This window comes from Mobula birostris, chromosome 23 (assembly GCF_030028105.1).
Source record: "Mobula birostris isolate sMobBir1 chromosome 23, sMobBir1.hap1, whole genome shotgun sequence".
Classification (NCBI taxonomy): domain Eukaryota; kingdom Metazoa; phylum Chordata; class Chondrichthyes; order Myliobatiformes; family Myliobatidae; genus Mobula; species Mobula birostris.
Window position 1 is genome coordinate 63,777,736 of NC_092392.1, and position 20,123 is coordinate 63,797,858.

The 20,123-nt window shown below is 43.1% G+C and overlaps 1 protein-coding gene across 1 annotated transcript in view; it reads left to right on the plus strand.

The window, feature by feature from the left end:
- The window catches only part of LOC140186773 (mitochondrial 10-formyltetrahydrofolate dehydrogenase-like), a 117,403-nt gene that overhangs the window by 38,314 nt on the left and 58,966 nt on the right, over positions 1-20,123 (plus strand). The window contains exons 6-10 of the mRNA XM_072241316.1: positions 1,569-1,658; positions 14,857-14,991; positions 15,658-15,783; positions 17,605-17,696; positions 18,396-18,543. Coding sequence (XP_072097417.1) covers positions 1,569-1,658; positions 14,857-14,991; positions 15,658-15,783; positions 17,605-17,696; positions 18,396-18,543 — 591 coding nt within the window. The remainder of the gene's footprint in view (positions 1-1,568; positions 1,659-14,856; positions 14,992-15,657; positions 15,784-17,604; positions 17,697-18,395; positions 18,544-20,123) is intronic.

Consider the following 20,123-nt stretch of genomic DNA (forward strand, 5'->3'; position numbering starts at 1 on the left):
TTGACTGAAGAAATTTCTCAATCTCTGCCTCTTTCCTTTTCTGAGACTTGCCCTCTCGTTCTATATTCCTTCACACTCCCTCATTCAGCCTTTTGAGCCTCCATGTATTAGCAAGTTTCAATGAGGTCTCTCATTCCTTTAAATTCTGTCAGATGCCGGTGTGGTCTCCTCATCAATTCCTCATACAGCTGACCTGCCCTGGTATCTGTCCAATGAACCAGCACTGAACTCCCTCTGAGAAGCACATCCTTGCTTGCACAAATGAACCATATACCAGAGCCCAGGTATGGTCTCGTACAGGCTCTGTCATCACACTGGGATGTATTTCGTCATGTATTCAAATACTTTGGGAATAAAGCCCAACCTCCCTAATCACTTGCAACACCTACATGTTGGCTTTTCGTAGTCCTGTGCAGGGCAACACAGATCTCTGAATACCTATAGTTCCCAATCTCCTGCTTTACTATTTTGTGCTCTTAATTGGTTTGGGATGCCCAAGGTGGTGAAGGGGCTGTGGAAATACAATATGCACATTCTGTGGGATGCACTCATTTGAGATTACACTGAGAAAATACTTTTTTCTAATTATCATTCGTGTTATAATTGGCTTTGCAGTCCATTAAAAGTTCGAGGCATTTTGATGTCCATCTGCATTTATGCAAACACCAAAACTCCAGTTTTCGTCAGATGAACACAGTGATATAGAACCCATTCCTTCAGACTTCACTACTGGTCCTGGAACAAATGAGTTCCTCCCTACCCAGGGTTCATGGCAAGATGTTTTCAGATTAACTAATTACAAAGTATTTCTTGGTGGCAGCTTTTTATTAATATTGGCACAGACTATGTGACTGAAGGAAGCAGGTGACACGGAATATCATCTTCCCTCTCTGCCTGCTCGTGTTAGACTTAAATTACATCTAGTTCTCATTTCTTCTTTGAATGTCACTTCAGCATATTCCAAAGTAGAGATTGCCAGCCACTTGGCACTGAGTGCTGATGGTACCAGCTCTGGGAAGAGAGAGAAAGGGATGAGGTCCTTTTGGGTGTCTCTTTTTACCAACTAATTTAAAGAAACATGTTGGTGAAGCTGATGCAAATACTGTAACTTTAAAATCAGCAATGTTCTTTTTGGCGTTGTGCACAATTAAAGGCATTAACTGGTGATTGAAAATGATTTCTGTGTTGTGAAATATGTAAACTTCTCACACAGAAGGGATTGCGTTGTCACTTTGGTAAAACAACAGCCTGTGGCCAAATCAGTACTTTCCGTGGTGAGTTTGTCACCACACACCACTGCCCAAACTATGTCCGAAAGGTGGGGAGAGTTCAGGAGGGAGTCCCAGACTTTAGGAGATGGTGATTTAGGATCAGTGAGGGAGAAGACGGTGGGGAATGTTGTCACAATACAACAAAACCCGAATCATTCAAAGCACCATCATCAGAGCAGTGAATCACAAAATAAGGACATTGCACGCAGGAGTCTGTAAAAACTTGTTGGTGTTTTGTTAGGTAAGAATGTGACATTTCACTGTGTTGAAAACTTGGTTCATTCTGTTCTTGCTCAGATTTGCTGGGACCAGTCAGCAGAGTCCATCCATAACTGGATCCGTGGTCACGATAAAGTTCCTGGAGCATGGACAGTCATCGATGGGCAGGTACCTCTCACTAACTTCCTTTCTGTAACCTGGCAAGCCATCATCAGTCAAATAATATGCATTGTCAACTGATGTAACTCCAGGTTGGGTTAGCATTTAACAGGAATTCTGCAGATGCTGGAAATTCAAGCAACACACATAGAAGTTGCTGGTGAACGCAGCAGGCCAGGCAGCATCTCCAGGAAGAGGTGCAGTCGACGTTTCAGGCCGAGACCCTTCGTCAGGACTAACTGAAGGAAGAGTTAGTAAGAGATTTGAAGGTGGGAGGGGGAGATCCAAAATGATAGGGGAAGACAGGAGGGGGAGGGATGGAGCCAAGAACTGGACAGGTGATTGGCAAAGGGGATATGAGAGGATCATGCGACAGGAGGTCCGGGGAGAAAGACAAAGGGGGGGGGGAACCCAGAGGATGGGCAAGGGGTATATTCAGAGGGACAGAGGGAGAAAAAGGAGAGTGAGAGAAAGAATGTGTGTATAAAAATAAATAACAGATGGGGTACGAGGGGGAAGTGGGGCATTAGCGGAAGTTAGAGAAGTCGATGATGAAGACCTGATGGCATGAAAAGGGCCTGAAGGATCATTGGAGACTCGAGTCACCCCCAACCACAAACTGTTCCAGCTGCTACCATCTGGGAAACGGTACCACAGCAAAAAAGCCAGGACCAACAGGCTCTGGGACGGCTTCTTCCACCAGGCCATCAGACTGATTAATTCATACTGACACAACTATGTTTCTGTGTTATATTGACTGCCCTGTTATACATACTATTATAAATTGCATATTTAGATGGAGATGTAACATAAAGATTTTTACTCCTTATGTATATGAAGGATGTAAGTAATAAAGTCAATTCAATTCGATTTAATTATTTGGAGCTTACCTTTGTTGTATGATGTGGCATTCCATCATCATCTTGGGCCTCGTGTTTGAGATAAATCTAGTTACTTTCAGGAAGGTGTTCTTTCATAGCAAGATGGCACTGGTGAACCACAGCGACATGTTGCGAGCAGTTTTCAAAACTTCTAAACATAAATTACTCTCATTGCAATCTGCAGCCTGTAACTTCACTTTAAGTAAAGTACTTTTGAACGGTCATAACCAGTTAGCAATTTCACCATCTTTTGAAGGACTAGGATGAAAAAGAGGAAGGAAGGGAGGGTTCCAAGCCAGGCTAAAATGAAGGAGCATATGGAAATTCCTCAACTCAGCATCTTGTTACCAAATGTACAGTCACTGGAGAGCAAGACTGAACACTTAATGGCAAGATTGCTGTTTCGGAGGGAAATGAGTTGCTGTGTTCTCTACCTCGCGCCAGACACGCTGGGTAGGTCAGTAAGAACTGAGGACTTCTCGATACACACCATGGACTGTACTGTTGATTTGGAAAAGGCTGAAGATGGGGTTCTGTGTTTCACGAAAACTATTTGTGGTGCTTGGAGGCGGCAGACTTGATGCACTCTTGTTCTACTGACCTGAACATCTAACGATTAAGTACCGACCATTCTACTTACCAAGGGAACTGTCTGTGATCCTGACTGCAAATTACAAGCCACCAAAGGCCAACATTGAGCAGCCATTTGATGCCGGCATCAGCAAACAAGAAAGGGCCTACCCCAACTTTGTCAGGCTTGATCAAAGAAATCTCTGTCCAATTATCATTAATATATCACCTGCAGCACCAGGGATCCCAATACACTTGATCACTGCTATACTCTGATTAAAAATATCAACCATTCCATGCTTGGACCACGTTTCGGGAAATCTGTTCACTTGGCTGTTCTCCTACCTGCACACAGGCAGAAGCTAAGAGCAAGGCTCCAGACAACAAAGAAATGGTTGTGAGTGGCAGTATGGAATTGCTTCGAGTCAGTGGGCTAGGCCGCGTTCAAGGACTCAACAGATGGTCTAAACAAATACTTCTCTGCTGAGGGCCAGATCAATGGCATTCAGGTCTGGCAACCAAGTAAAATACAAGAGGGCCAGGTACGATCTCTGGAACGTCACCTCACCTGTAAGGTGGCTATTCCTGAACAAACTTGAATCATTGAAGGATCCTCAACAGTTGTGGCAGGGTTTGAATCCTATCACCTCCTACAAAGTGAAACCAAGAGACATAGGTGACAGCAAGGCTTTGCTCCCAGATGAGCTCAATACATTTTATGCTCACTTTGATCATCAAAATATGGAGGGACCTTCACAAACTCCTGCGGTTTCCGATGACCCTGTGATTTCAGTTTCACAGGAAGGTAAACTCCTGGAAACATCCAGTCCAGAACAGGGACCTGGCTGAATTTGAAAGACCTGAACTGATCGTCATGTTTTGTAGCTTCAGAAAGAAAACACGGAGACCAGGATAACCGTGTCTAACTTTGTTTTTACTTAAGCGGGGCACATGCTTACGACATGATGATGTGTTAATACGCACACACATAAAGTGCCTATAAAATGTATTCACCCCCCCCCCCCTTGGAAGTTTGCATGCTTTATTGTTTTACAACTTTGAATCACAGTGGATTTAATTCGGCTTTTTTGACACTGATCAACAGAAAAAGACTCTTCTGTGTCAAAGTGAAAACAGATGTCTACTAAGTGATATAAATTAATTGCAAATATAAAACACAAAATTACTGATTATGTAAGTATTCACCCCCTTTAATATGACACCAAATTAACATGAGTGCAGCCAATTGGTTTTAGAAGTCACATAATTAACTAAATGGAGATACCTGTAAGCAGTCAAGATTGTAGTGAAAGTACACCCGTATCTGGAAGGTCTAACTGCTGGTGAGTCAGTATCCTGGCAAAAACTACACCATGAAGACAGAAGAACTCTCCAAGCAACTCCACGAAAAGGTTATCGTAAAGCGCAAATCAGGAGATGGATACAAGAAAATTTCTAATTCACTGAATATCCTTTGGAGTACAGTTTAAGTCAATCACCAAGAAATGGAAAGAATATGGCACCTCTATAAATCTGCCTAGAGCAGGCCATATTCAAAAACTGAGTGACCGTGCAAGAAGGGGAGGCCGCCAAGAGACGAATGTCAACTTTGGAGGAGATACAAGCTTCAGTGGCTGAGATAGGAGAGACTGCACATACAACAACTGCTGCCTGGGTGCCTCACCAGTCACAGAGTTATGGAAGAAATGCAAAGAGAAAGCCACTGTTTTAAAAAAAAACACATGAAATCTCAGCTAGAGTTTGCCAGAAGGTGTGTGGGAGACTCTGAAGTCAGCTGGAAGAAGGTTCTCTGGTATGATGAAACCAAAATTGAGCTTTTTGGCCATCAGACTAAATGCTATATATGGCACAAGATTTGTTTTCCAGCAAGACAATGACCACAACCATAAAGCCAAAGCTACACAGGACTGGCTTAAAAACAACAGTTAATGTCCTGGAGTGGCCAAGACAGAGTCTAGACCTCAATCCAATTGAGAATTTGTGGCTGGGCTTGAAAAGAGCTGTTCACTCACGATCCCCATGCAATCTGACAGAGCTTCAGCAGTTTTGTAAAGAAGAAAGGGAAAAATTGCAGTGTCCAGATGTGCAAAACTGTTAGACCTATCCACACAGACTCAAGACTATAATTGATGTCAAAAGTGCATCTACTAAATACCAACTTGAAGGGGGTGAATAATTATGCAATCAATTATTTTGTGTTTTATATTTGTAATGAATTTAGATCATTTTGTAGAGATCTGTCTTCACTTTGACATGAAAGTCTTTCTGGCAATCTGTCAGAAAAGCCAAATTAAATCCACTGTGATTCAATGTTGTAAAACAATAAAACATGAAAGCTTCCGGTGGGGGGGTGGTAAATGGGTGAATACATTTTATAGGCACTGTATATAAGTAATTGTGTGTGTGTGTATGTACGAAAGTCTCATACATGCATGTCACATGTAGGCAAGCTTCACTGGATGATGTCTCAGTACAGTGTCTGATGTCACCATTTCCTTTACCTTTTTGAAAGCCATCTCACTCTGCTTTGACATTTCTTCCTGATCTGCAGCAATGAGTTTAAGGGATGGAGCACAGTCGCCAGATTTCGTAGAAACCATATAACCATATAACAATTACAGCACGGAAACAGGCCATCTCAGCCCTTCTATCCGTGCTGCACTCTTACTCTCACCTAGTCCCACTGACCGGCACTCAGCCGATAACCCTCCATTCCTTTCCTGTTCATATAACTGTCCAATTTAACTTCAAATGACAACATCGAACCTGCCTCAACCACTTCTGCTGGAAGCTCATTCCACACAGCTACCACTCTCTGAGTAAAGAAGTTCCCCCTCATATTTTAAACTTTTATTTTAAATATTTTAATATTTTAAAGGGTAAAACCTAAACTTTTACCCTTTAACTCTCAACTCATGTCCTCTTGTTTGAATCTCCCCCACTCTCAATGGAAAAAGCCTATCCTCGTCAACTCTATCTATCCCCCTCACAATTTTAAACACCTCTATCAAGTCCCCCCTCAACCTTCTACATTCCAAAGAATAAAGACCTAACTTGTTCAACCTTTCTCTGTAACTTAGGTGATGAAACCCAAGTAACATTCTAGTAAATTTTCTCTGTACTCTCTCTATTTTGTTGACATCTTTCCTATAATTCGGTGACCAAAACTGTACACAACACTCCAAATTTGGCCACACCAATGCCTAGTACAATTTCAACATTACATCCCAACTCCTATACTCAATATTCTGATTTATAAAGGCCAGCATACCAAAAGCTTTCTTCACCACCCTATCCACATGAGATTCTACCTTCAGGGAACTATGCACCATTATTCCTAGATCCCTCTGTTCTACTGCATTCTTCAATGCCCTACCATTTGCCATGCATGTCCTATTTTGATTAGTCCTACCAAAATGTAGCACCTCACATTTATCAGCATTAAACTCCATCTGCTGTCTTTTAGCCCACTCTTCTAACTGGCATAAATCTCTCTGCAAGCTTTGAAAACCTACTTCATTATCCACAACTCCACCTATCTTAGTATTATCTGCATACTTATTCATCCAATTTACCACCCCATCATCCAGATCATTAATGTATATGACAAATAACATTGGACCCAGTACAGATCCCTGAGGCACACCACTAGTTACCGGCCTTCAATCTGACAAACAGTTATCCACCACCACTCTCTGGCGTCTCCCATCCAGCCACTGCTGAATCCATTTTACTACTTCAATATTAATACCTAACGATTGAACCTTCCTAACTAACCTTCCGTGTGGAACCTTGTCAAAGGCCTTACTGAAGTCCATGTAGACAACATCCACCACTTTACCTTCGTCAACTCTCCTAGTAACCTCTTCAAAAAATTCAATAAGATTTGTCAAACATGACCTTCCACGTACAAATCCATGTTGACTGTTCCTAATCAGACCCTGTCTATCCAGATAATTATATATACCGTCTCTAAGAAAACTTTCCATCAATTTACCCACCACTGACGACAAACTCACAGGCCAATAATTGCTAGGTTTAGTCTTAGAACCCTTTTTAAACAATGGAACAACATGAGCAATAGGCCAATCCTTCGGCACCATCCCTGTTTCTAATGACATTTGAAATATTTCTGTCAGAGCCCCTGCTATTTCCACACTAACTTCCCTCAAGGTCCTAGGGAATATCTTGTCCGGACCCAGAGACTTATCCACCTTTATATTCCTTAAAAGCTCCAGTACTTCATCTTCATTAATCATCATAGTTTCCATAACTTCTCTACCTGTTTCCCTTATCTTACACAATTCAAAATCCTTCTCCTTAGTGAATACCGAAGAAAAGAAATTGTTCAGAATCTCCCCCATCTGTTTTGTCTCCGCACGTAGCCGTCCACTCTGATTCTCTAAGGGACCAATTTTATCGCTCACTATCCTTTTGCTGTTAATATAACGGTAGAAACCCTTGGGATTTATTTTCACCTTACTTGCCAAAGCAACCTCATATCTTTTAGCTTTTCTAATTTCTTCCTTAAGATTCTTTTTACATTCTTTATATTCCTCAAGCACCTCATTTACTCCATGCTGCCTATATTTATTGTAGATATCTCTCTTTTTCTGAACCAAGTTTCCAATATCCCTTGAAAACCATGGCTCTCTCAAACTTTTAACCTTTCCTTTCAACCTAACAGGAACATAAAGATTCTGTACTCTCAAAATTTCACCTTTAAATGACCTCCATTTCTCTATTACATTCTTCCCATAAAACAAATTGTCCCAATCCACTCCTTCGCATCTGCTCAAAGTTAGCCTTTCTCCAATGAAAAATCTCAACCCTGGGTCCAGACCTATCCTTCTTCATAATTACATTGAAACTAATAGCATTGTGATCACTGGACCTGAAGTGCTCCCCAACACAAACCTCCGTCACCTGACCTATCTCATTCCCTAACCAGGAGATCCAACACTGCCCCTTCTCTAGTTGGTACCTCTATGTATTGCTGCAAAAAACTATCCTGCACACATTCTACAAACTTCAAGCCATCCAGCCCTTTTACAGTATGGGCTTCCCAGTCTATGTGTGGAAAATTAAAATCTCCCACAATCACAACCCTGTGCTTACTACAAATATCCGCTATCTCCTTACAAATTTGCTACTCCAATTCTCACTCCCATTTGGTGGTCTATAATATACCCCCATAAGAGTTACTACACCTTTCCCATTCCTCAATTCCACCCAAATAGCCTCCCTAGATGAGCCCTCTAATCTATCTTGCCAGAGCACCGCTGTAATATTTTCTCTAACAAGCAATGCAACACCTCCCCCTCTTGTCCCTCTGATTCTATCACACCTGAAGCAATTAAATCCAGGAATATTTAGTTGCCAATCACACCTGTCCTGTAACCATGTTTCACTAAAGCTACAACATCATACTTCCAGGTATCAAATTATGCTTTAAGCTCCTCCACCTTTCTTATAATGCTCCTCGTATTAAAATAAATGCATTAAAGAAATTTTCCACCTCTTACTCTCTGTTTATCACTAACGGTGCAAACAACTTTACTATTTTCTTTTTCTTCCTTCTTCCCTACATCTGTTCCTACACTCTGGTTCCCCTCCCCCCTCGTATCTGGTTTAAATCCACCAGAGCCTCTTTAGCAAACCTAACTGCAGGAATATTTGTCCCCCTCCAGTTCAGATGTAGACCGTCCCGCTGGAACAGGTCCCACCTTCCCTGGAAAACTGCCCAATTATCTATAAATCTGAAGCCCTCCCTCCTGCACCATGTCTTCAGCCACGTGTTGATCTGCGCTACCTTACTATTTTGAAACCTGCCTGCATGTGGCACTGGTAGCAATCCTGAGATTGCTGTCCTGGAGATCTTGTCCTTTAACTTGGTGCCTAACTCCCTAAACTCACCTTTCAGGACCTCTTCACTCTTCCTACCCATGTCATTGGTCCCTGCATGGACGGCGATATCTGGCTGCTCACCCTCCCTCTTGAGAATACTGAGAACTTGATCCGAGATATCTCGGACCTTGGCACCAGGGAGGCAACTGACGGGATTCTCGATCTCTTCCACAGAACCTCTTATCTGTCCCCCTAACTATCGAATCCCCTATCGCTAATGCTCTCCTCTTTTCCCTCCTTCCCTTCTGAGTTGAGGGTCCCATCTCGGTGCCTGAGACGCAACCACTGCAACTTGTCCCTGGTAGGTCATCCCCATCAACAGTATCCAAAATGATGTATTTATTATTGATGGGAACGGCCACAGGGGTGCTCTGCTCATTCTGTCTATTCCCCTTCCCTCTCCTGACAGTCACCCAGCTACCTGTCTTCTGACTCTTTGGGGTGACTATCTCCCTGTATCTCCTGTTTATTTCTGCCTCTGCCTCCCAAATGATCCGAAGTTCATCCAGCTCCAGCTCCAGTTCCCTAATTCGGTTTGTCAGGAGCTGCAGCTGGATGCACCTTTCTATAGTAATTGACAAATCCTAAAAAGGACCACATCTATGGCACGTCCTTAGCTTTGGGGCGTCAACCACTGTTTGGATTTTCTCAGCACACTTGTGTAATCATTGTGTGCGAAAGGTGTGACCACAGTCAGTGATCTTGGTTTGAATTCTTCACACTTGTTCCGGCATGCTCTGAACCCATAGTCTTCTCATCTTTTTAACACTGTCTTGAGATTTTGGAGATGTTCTTTATCATCCACACCAGTAACAATGGTGTCATCCAAGTGCCTGGGCAGACTTGGTCCTTTGCTTTCAGTCAGGGTGCTGATGCCAATGCCACTCCAAAAATAAGCTGCTTGTTGCAGCAAAGCCCTTTGTGAGTGTTTATGGTATGAAACACTTTGGACTTCTCCATCTCTATCTGTAGGTCAACCTCAGCTAAATCCACTTTGCTGAAGTATTTTCCTCCAGAAAGGTCTGCAAAGATATCCTCTATCCAAGGCCGAGGGTATTGATCTGCTTTCAGTACTGGGTTGACGGTGACCTTAAAATCACCACAGATCTTGATAGACCCACCTTCTTGGCTACTGGGACCACTGCCAGTGCCCATGGACTCCATTCATCCTTTGAAAGAATTCCTTCAGTCAACTCGTGATCTAGCTTATTGGCTAGATGATGTAAGGAACTGAATGGGCTTTGCAAAACTTGGGTGTGGCATTTTCATTTAGTACTATCTTACCCTTGATATGTTTGAGTTTTCCAATGCTATCCATGAACACTGCTGTAGGATTATCCAGTACTTTTCTTAATCCACTTTTAGTTGACTCTATTGCAGGGGCTGTGGCATGCAAATTGTGGATGAATCTACAATCAAGTGTAGTTACCTCAACCAATCACAGCACCGCAGTGCTGTCCCCCTTGTTTTTACCACGTACGAGCCCAATGTAGCTTGTTGGTTGTTGTATTTCACTGTTATGAATGTCATTCCCACCAGCATTATCTTTTTCTCCAGTGTAAGTTATTAGTTGGAAACCTGCAGGCTTCAGTGTAGTATCATTGAAACGGTGTCCAAACTCATTTTGTGGAATGATTGAAACAGCTGAGCCAGTGTCCAATTCCATTTTAATTAATTTGCCATTCACTTCTGGTGTAAGCCACATTGCTTGTTTCCTGTTAGTTTTTCTCACTGTAAATCTCCAGGCTACCCAGTCCTGTGTCACTCTCATTTTCAGATTTTTCATCAACAGCATGCAGATTTCTGCTCCTTTTGAAACTGCAACTTGACTTTTTATCTCTTCCCTGTGGTGCACTTATTTATGACTGCCACCATGCTCTTTGTATGTGACCAACTTTATTGCATTTTCTGCGTTTTCCCTTTAAATCTGCATTGGTCTGGTGTATATGAGCCCTTGTCACAATTGTAACTCAATTCAGCCAGGCCAGTTTCTGTTTAGTTGATGCAAGGTTGTTCATGCTCACTTTCATTCTTGACTATAACTCAATTACCTTTCTGGCTGTAGTTTCCACTGATACAGCAATTTCAACTGCTCTTTTAAATGTGAGTTGTGCTTCAGTTAGGAGCCATTTTTTTGAATGCTTTCATGTAAGATTCCACAACCTAGACTAAATGCAGTGCATCATTAAGCCAATCACTAAATTGACATTTCTGTTCTCAATGTCCCTGCATCACTTTCACGATATCAGCAAAGTTGATTTTGGCTGGTTTGGTTGGAGCAGTCAAATTTCAAAGCAAACAGTATGCTTTCCCACTCAACAAAACAGGCACTCCTTATCAGCTACTTCATTTGCTTCAAAATACTGTTCAATTTGTTCTGTATATGTGACCCAGTTATTTTTTGTGCAATCAAACATGTCTATATTTCTGATGTAGCCAGCCATTTGTCCATTTCATGATTATCACCACCTAGTATTCACGGTTTATGAACCTGTGAATTCATCCATTTTCTGCCAGTTTTACTCGATCATTTCTGTCCTCTTGTGAAGAAAAGTGTGCTCCACTTTTGTTTTTAAATTCAGTATTGTACTTTTTAAAAACTCGAATGTCTCTTTTCCCTTTTGAAGAAAGAATATGCTGTGCTTCAGCAGGTAGGTAGTCGTCTTGGGATCATTTAAAACTTATTCATCGCCACTTCATCTCATGTTCTCAGTAGTTATTACTTATATTTATTCCTTGGCCATCAGGCTCTATAATGAGTCCACATATAGCTGGGAAAGTGATGACCCCCCCCCCCCCCGTTAGACTGTTTGAGGTAACTTATTTTTTATTTTCTTACTTCTCAGATTTTGGTGTAGAGAAATTAACAATCTTATTGAATATACAACAGTGGCAAAGTACCAGAAGATCTTTTAAAGGCAGTACTCATTGCACTGCCAAAGAAACCAGGTGCAATAGAGTGTGGACAGCACAGAACAATTAGCTTAATGAGCTACTTCACAAAAATTCTACTTAGAATCAACATGCTCAGAATAAGAAACAAAATTAAACCAGAGATCAGTGAAGAACAGTGCGGCTTTGTCGAAGGCAAGGGAACATCAGACACCACTTATATTCTCAGGAATATTATCGAAAGGTCAATAGAAATGCAGCAAGACCTATCTTCTGTTTCATTGACTACACAAAAGCCTTTGACACAGTGAAACACCAAGTCATCATGAAAATGCTTGAAGTTATTAATATTGATGGAAAAGATCTAAGAATAATCAGGAATCTCTACTGGCAACAAAAGTGCAGCCATATGGATAGACAACAAAATTAGTGAATATCAGCCAATAAAGCAAGGAGTCGTACAGGGTTGTGTTCTATCACCAGACCTGTTCTCCCTGTACAGTGAAAATGTCATGAGAACCATACAAGACCTACCTGGAATAAGTAGAGGAGGATACAATATCAACAACTTCCGCTTTGCGGGTGATACAGTTCTGATAGCAAACAGTGAAGTAACTTTACAGAAACTAGTATCTACCATCAACACAGAGAGCGAAAGATTTGGCCTAACCTTAAACAAAAAGAAAACTGAAGTAATGGTAATATCAAAGAAACCTGATATCCCAAACTGTAGGATCGTATTGGGAAATGAAATCCTGAAACAAGTTCACAACTTCAAGTACCTTGGATCATGGGTAACATCTGATGGCAAATGTGAAACAGACATAAAAGCAAGAATAGCAATGGCAAAAACAGCATTTACAGAAATGAGAAACATCCTAACGAACAAGAAAATAGCAATTAACATCCACCTTAGAACTCTCAGCTGCTACATTCTTCCTGCGAGTCATGGACCATCACAAATGCAATGGAAAAAAGAATCAATGCAGCAGGGATGTGGTTCCTCAGAAGAATGCTATGCATATCATATACAGACAGGATAACCAATGAAGAAGTTCTACAGAGAACGAAAACAAAACGTACATTACTTTAAAAAAAAATCAGAAAACAGCAATCAAAATTCTTTGGACACATCATGCGAAGAGAGGCATTAGAATATTTAGTTACAACTAGAAAGCTGGAAGGAAAAAGAAGCAGAGGCAGACAGAGAATGAAAATGATAGATGGAATAACATCATGGTTAGAAACAGGGGAGGCAACAACTACAATTTGGAGGGTCAGGGACCATAATGAATGGAGAGACATCACCCACGCCGAACAGCAAGGCAGCTGAGAGACTTTTCTTCTAATATTTGTGTACAGAATCTGTGCATTTGTAATGCTACTGTGACACTAATTTCCTTTGGGATCAAGAGTATCTAATTATTTATTATTCCTTTTTGTATTTGCACGGTTTGTTGTCATTTTCACATTGATTGTCATGTTGGGTATGGTCTTTCATTGATTCTATTGTGTTGTGGTTTTACTGTGAATGTCCTCCAGAAAATGAATCTCAGGCAAGTATATGGTGACGTATGTGTGCTTTGAGAATAAAGTTTAAACTTTGGACCTAGTTGGAAATATTTCCAGCAAAGCATGTGCAGTAAGTAGCTGCAGATGTAACAGTGAATGAGAAGTGAAATGACTAAAACTTCGTCTCCTTTAACTACTACAATGGAATACTATTGTTTAGAAACTATCTAACAATTAAACATGATAATTAAACGAATTGACAATATTCCAAACATTGACACAATGAAAGAAGCCGCATTCTGAAATGACATTCAGTTGCAGGCTGTGGACTCTACCTATTTATAATTTTGTAGTTTAAAAGAAAAAGCAGAGAGCAAAGTGGATTAGAAGGAGAGAAAAGGGTCAGAGGGGAAATGGTTTTCAGAATGTGGAATGGTACAGCACAGGAACAGGCTTTGCAGCCCACAATGTTGTGCCAAACCAAGTATATTAGTAATCAAAGAGCCAACTAAATTAATCTCTTCTGTCCACACAGTGTCCATATCCTTCCTTTTGCCTCATTCATGTTTAACCAGACAGTGCATTCTAGGGACCCACCACTCTCTGTGAATGAAGCAAAAAACTTGCCCCTCAACACCTTTGAACTTGCCCCCTTTCACCTTAAATGGTATCCTCTGGTATTAGACATTTCAACCCTGGAAAATGGGTGCTATCTGTCTACTCTGTCTATGCCTCCCATAATCTTATAAACCTCTATCAAATCTCTAGTCAGCCTCTGCAACTCCAGAGAAAACAACCCAAGCCTTAATGAAGGGTCTCACCCTGAATCATCGACTGTTTATCCATTTCCATGGACTCTGCCTGACCTGCTGAGTTCCTCCAGCACTGGATTTCCAGCATCTGCAGAATCTCTTGTGTTTACTATTTTCAATGTATATGTCCTACCCCTATTTGACTTCCCAAATGCATCATCTTATACTCGTTGTGTTTAAGTTCCATTTGACCTCGGTTCTGCTGGAGCCTTCGACAACCTTCCTTGCTATCCACAACACCACCAACATGCAGACTTGCCAATCATACCTGCACCCAAGTTGTTAATGTATGTCACAAACAGCCAAGGTCCCTGCACTGATCGCTACAGCATGCCACTCTTCACAGAAAGGCAGAAATGAGAATCCCTTCAGCCTTTATGCTGTGAAAGGGTTAGAGATGGGAGAGAGTGCAGGAATCTTCACCATCCTCAGAGTATGGAACCTCAGCCCTGGGAGCCTTGCGTTTTATAGATGTAGTTTATACTCTGCTCACCTTACATCTATAGTATCTTCAATGGTGGTCTGTGCTACTGAGCTGGTTCTGTTCTAAACAATACCAGGTGTTAAATTACTGCACGGTCAGTAATCATTGTGCACTGTTGTCTATTTCAGCCTGTCACTTTGTATGGTTCGTCCCTGTATAAAGGTGTGGTCCCTTCAGGCCAGCCGTTGGAGATCGATGGGGCCAGCAAGCCTGGCCTGGTAACCGCCAATGGACTGGTGCTCTTCGGCAATGATGGGAACATGGTAAGGTTGTCCTCTCAGGCTCACGATGCTCTCTTTCCCTCTGACAAGTGTCGATGTTTGTGAAGTCCTGAAGAATGTCAGGACATTATTGTGTTCTCCAAAAACACTTTAGCTGAAAGTGATTGAGGCCATCTTATTGAGAACAAACAAATGCATTTGGCACTAGTGAGAGTTCCAGGCATCACCTAATGTATTTATCCTGAAGACTCTTTCTGAAGCTGTGTTTGTAAAAGTATAAGGAATAAAACAGTGAGTTCTTGGTCGCTGTTTTTTTTCTTAAAAAAAGCTCAATATCAAAAAAGAATTACCAAAAAAAGTCAAAATGTTTCTAAATTTGTTCCTGCTGCTCAGCAGTGCCTGCCTCTCTCTGCCATCACTGTAGTCCGGGTACCTGGTGATCACTGGGATAAAGATGGCATGGTGGTTAGCTCACTGGGTTTGGTGTATGGGGCTTTACATCATTGATGTGGAGAATGAAAAGGCTGTATCAGTATTCTCTGCAAATGCACATTGCGCAGGTTTAGGGAAACAAGGTTGACTGCCTGTGATTACCTGGTCTGACAGAGCCCGTCTGAAGTTTTAAGGGCCCACCTCGGCATTCGGTCCTGGTGGGTGGGCTGGTGGTATGAGAAGTGGTCCTCTGATTGCTCTTAATGACTCTTACAGTTGATGGTTAGAAACCTTCAGTTTGAAGATGGGAAGATGATTCCTGCCTCCAAATATTTCTCTGCTGGTGATGCAGTCACTGTGGAACTGACAGACGAAGAGAAGAAAATTGCTGAAGATATAAGGGTAGGTTTTGAATTTGTTCGTATCTGTTGCAATGTCAAGGAGACCTGTGAATTCAGTTCCCCATCACCTGGATTTGAGGGTGATCCGATCAAGTTGTGAATGTCTCCTGAGATAGGAAGGGGTCCCTGAAGTCCTGTGTGAAATGTGATGAGTCAGTGAAGAGCTGAGGTGTGCTGGTGTCCCAACCAAATTCCTGCCTGACTGACTTCTGTGTCCATGGTCCACACTGGAGCAGGCAATACCCTTCAAATATTTCATAACATGTTTTTGGAAATGTTTGAAACACTTCTGTCAAGTTTGGCAACAGAATTTAAAAAATAAATTTGAATTTCTGAGAAAGCAGCTGGTTAAACAGATGAAATTGGGTTGAGATCCTCAAGGTGACATTCGGGCTGTATACTCTCATTAACCTTGCTTTTTATTCAAACATTAACCTTCACATCTTGAGTGCTCCAATTCTGTTTTTTCAAATTTAGAGATCTAGCTTTGGACCTGGCCAGCCCAAGGCGCTCAATTACACCCGTGTGACCAATTAACTTGTCTTTGGGACAGAGGAGGAAACCGGAGCAGTCGCAGAGAGAGCAGCTGAACTTCTCTCAGCAATCCAACCTGGGTTGCTGACATCACACTAACCACGCTACAGTGCCGCCCTGAACAGAAATCGATTCTTGTAGTAGTGTTACACGACAGTGCCACCCTGAGCAGTAATCTCTTCTCGTAACATTACATGACAGTGCCACCCTGAACAGTGATTCTTGTTTATTCCCAAAATATCGCTTAGAATGGGGTCATTGGGGGGGGGGGGGGGGGAAATACTCTTGTAGTGATCCCAGAGCTCCCATGTTACCTGCACTTTCTCCAGGAGATTCTGCTGGCGTTGGTGTGACAGTGGAATGAACTGTCAGTGATTGTGCTGTTTTTTTTGTTGCTAGTTTGCAGGGAGGGCAGGGATTGTTGTTCCATCTGCTTATTGCCTGTGGCTGGAGCTGGACCAAACTCTAATATCATTCTGTGGAAAAGCTTGTGTGCATTAAGTTTCAGTGCTGTGTGTATGTGACACCAACCCCCACTCTGAACGTTTCCCCCTGTCCCTTACCAAAAGCCTGCTGGCAGGAGATGTCACTGACACTAAGCACACTGCCACCTGCCAGGCTCCTTGTTGAGCTAGGTCTCCTCAGAAGTGAAGCCAAGGGGGAAATGTAACTTCAGACGTAGGATCAGTTTCTACACATACACTTGTCTTGACTTCATGCTCTCTCGACCTCTACACTAACTCTGTCATGTCAAGCTGCTTGATTGGCACTGACACTGGTTGCACAGATTGTGCCTCCAGTTTACTGTCTGTATTCTTTGCTATTCCCCATCCACATTGTGTCATGGTCACAGATTCCATCCTCCCAGGCCACTTGCAGAGCTGATCCAGCCCCTCATGTCATATTTCACCCTAATCCTGAATCTGTTCCATTACATGATGAATTGTTCCATCTCTGTAGAGGAGGAGAGTGCTACTGCTCATTAGTCAATGCAGGCAATGAGGGCTAACCCAGCACCAAATGTTATATGCCTATTGTTGGGTGATTGTTATGAACTAGTTTTTGGGAAAGCAGATTGCTTTCATAAGTTGTGTTTAATATCAGGAATGACAAGAAATCCCGAGTGTCCAGGTTATGTTTGGGAATGGTTACATGCCCTCTTGGAATTAATGAGGGATTGCACCAAAACTTTCCTTAAAGCTGTGATGTGAGATGCAAGCTGTTATTTGTAGGATTGTCCTTCAGAATGGATGATTTTTCAATGTACAGTGTTTTGTTTTCGCTCCAGGCTATCTGGAAATCCATCCTCAGCAATGTCGCTGTCATTGAGGATTCCACAGACTTTTTCAAATCTGGAGCAGCTTCTATGGATGTGGTCAGGTAACCTCCTCCCTCACTTGGTCCACATGTTTGCGTGCTGAAGACACCTGTCGCATGAAATGGCTGACCCGTGAAATCCCATTTTCCATTTGCGTATTCCGTACACCAAACACCTTTTGCTGTTCTCCATGGTGGGTCTTTACAAGTTTTCATGATGTAATTTCTGCAACTAGCAGATTTTCAACAAATACCGTAAGGATGGCCAATCAGATACCCAGGGTTGGAAGTGAATTATCACAAATGTGACGAATGTGGCCTGAGAGATCATTTATAAACTCAGTAGGACTATTCATTCTAACAACCAGTTAACCTTTGCAGAAGTGGAAAAAAGTCTGCAGATGCTGGAAATCCAGAAGTAACACACACAAAATGCTGGAGGAACTCAGCAGATGAGGCAGCATCTCTGGAGAGGAATGAATAGTTGATGTTTCAAGAAGAGTCAGGACAGATGAAGGATCTTGGCCCGAAATGTTGACTGCTTATTCCTCTCCAAGACACTGACTGGCTTGCTGAGTTCCTCTGGCATATTGTGTTTTATTCTTTACTGGATGCCAAGGACAAGTATGGAATGTTACACTTTAACTGGAAGTGTGACGATGAAGGCATCTTAGTAACTGTGTGGAGGCTTTTAATTCTCAAGAGAAAAGCTTCCTCTGAGGCGCTGCAGTAAATGAACTCGTGGTAATGTTCTCTGCCTAGGTTGGTTGAAGAAGTCAAACAGAAATGCAGTGGCCTTCAGCTGCAGAATGAAGATGTTTATATGGCAACTAAGTTTGAGGATTTCATCCAGATAGTTGTGCGAAAGTTGAGAGGAGAGGATGAGGAAGTGGAGCTGGAGGTAGATTATGTAAGTACCACAATGTGTGAGGGGGGAGGGCGGTTGTAAATGACAGTTGTGGGGGGGAGGGCGGTTGTAAATGACAGTTGTGGGTGGGGAGGGTGGTTGTAAATGACTGGGGGGGAGGGTGGTTGTAAACGACTGTGGGGGGAGGGTGGTTGTAAACGACTGGTGGGGAGGGTGGTTGTAAACGACTGGGGGGGAGGGCGGTTGTACACGACTGTGGGGGGAGGGCGGTTGTAAATGACTGGTGGGGAGGGCGGTTGTAAACGACTGGGGGGGAGGGTGGTTGTAAACGGCTGTGGGGGGAGGGCGGTTGTAAACGACTGTGGGGGGGAGGGCGGTTGTAAACGGCTGTGGGGGGGGGTTTGGGCGGTTGTAAACGGCTGTGGGGGGGGTTTGGGCGGTTGTAAACGGCTGTGGGGGGGGGTTTGGGCGGTTGTAATTGCCCTTCATTGGTGCTGTGGTGAAGAGGACTGAAAGCTTCAAGTTCCCAGGAGTGAACATCACCAGCAGCCTGCCCTGGTCCAATCTTGTTGATGTCATGGTCAGGAAAGCTCGCCCAATGCCTTTGCTGCTTCAGGATGCTAGAGAGATTTTTCATGGCTCCATCGACCCTTACCATCACCATAGAAAGCATCACTGTTGTGATGGGTTGATCTGTATGACTTGCAAGACAAGTTTTGCATACCATTCATTCCTTGATAGGACAGCCTTGGTACACATTGCAATAATAAACCATTTCATTAATCCACTGTTCCTAACCTAGTCTGGTCTAAATGCAGCCTGCTTCTTGGTCAGCGTACAGGGTGGATCATTAATGTTGGAACTTACTTGCCACAACCTATGAGTTATCAAACAAAACAGTAGTGGCATCCTAAAGAAAATACAAAAAGTTGATCCTAATTGCATTCATTCCTCGCCTGGTATATTCCGTATCCACAACGGCGTCGCGCAGCTTGGCTGTCTTCACCGTTTCCCTCAGGAGTCTAGAGGTACTGTCCAGCCTGCCGTCGGCGCTGCCGGGTCCTCCAGCCGCATCAATGGTGCAGTTGAAGTCTCCGGCCAGAACGACCGGCTGGGACGTCACCAGCAGCTGTGGGAGCTGCTCGAAGACGGCCAGCTGCTCGCTCCGCATGGGGGAGGCGTACATGTTGATCAGCCGGAGCGGAGTGCCCCGGTATTTGACGTCTGCTACCAGGAGGCGCCCCGCAACCACCTCTTTAACTTGGGTGATTGAGAAGTTGCCTCCCCGCAGCAGAATCCCCAGGCCAGAAGCGCGACAATCGTTGCCCCCCGACCACACAGACAAACCTTTTTTCCACCACCGTGACCACCTCCGGTAGTTACAGAGATGTGGTAATCTGCACTCCTGGAGGAAGGTCACGTCGGCCTTTACAGTGTCCAGGTACTGGAGCGTGCTCCCAGTACTCTTCAAACTTCGCACATTCAAGCATGCCAATTTAAGGTCTGCCATCGTTGTAAGTCTTTTATTTTGGCTGCTCTCCGTCCTCACCCTTGCCATCCTGAGCCTTCATTCCCACCGCCTTTGTGAAGTTTTCCACCTGCTGTGGGCTCAGGTACTGCTG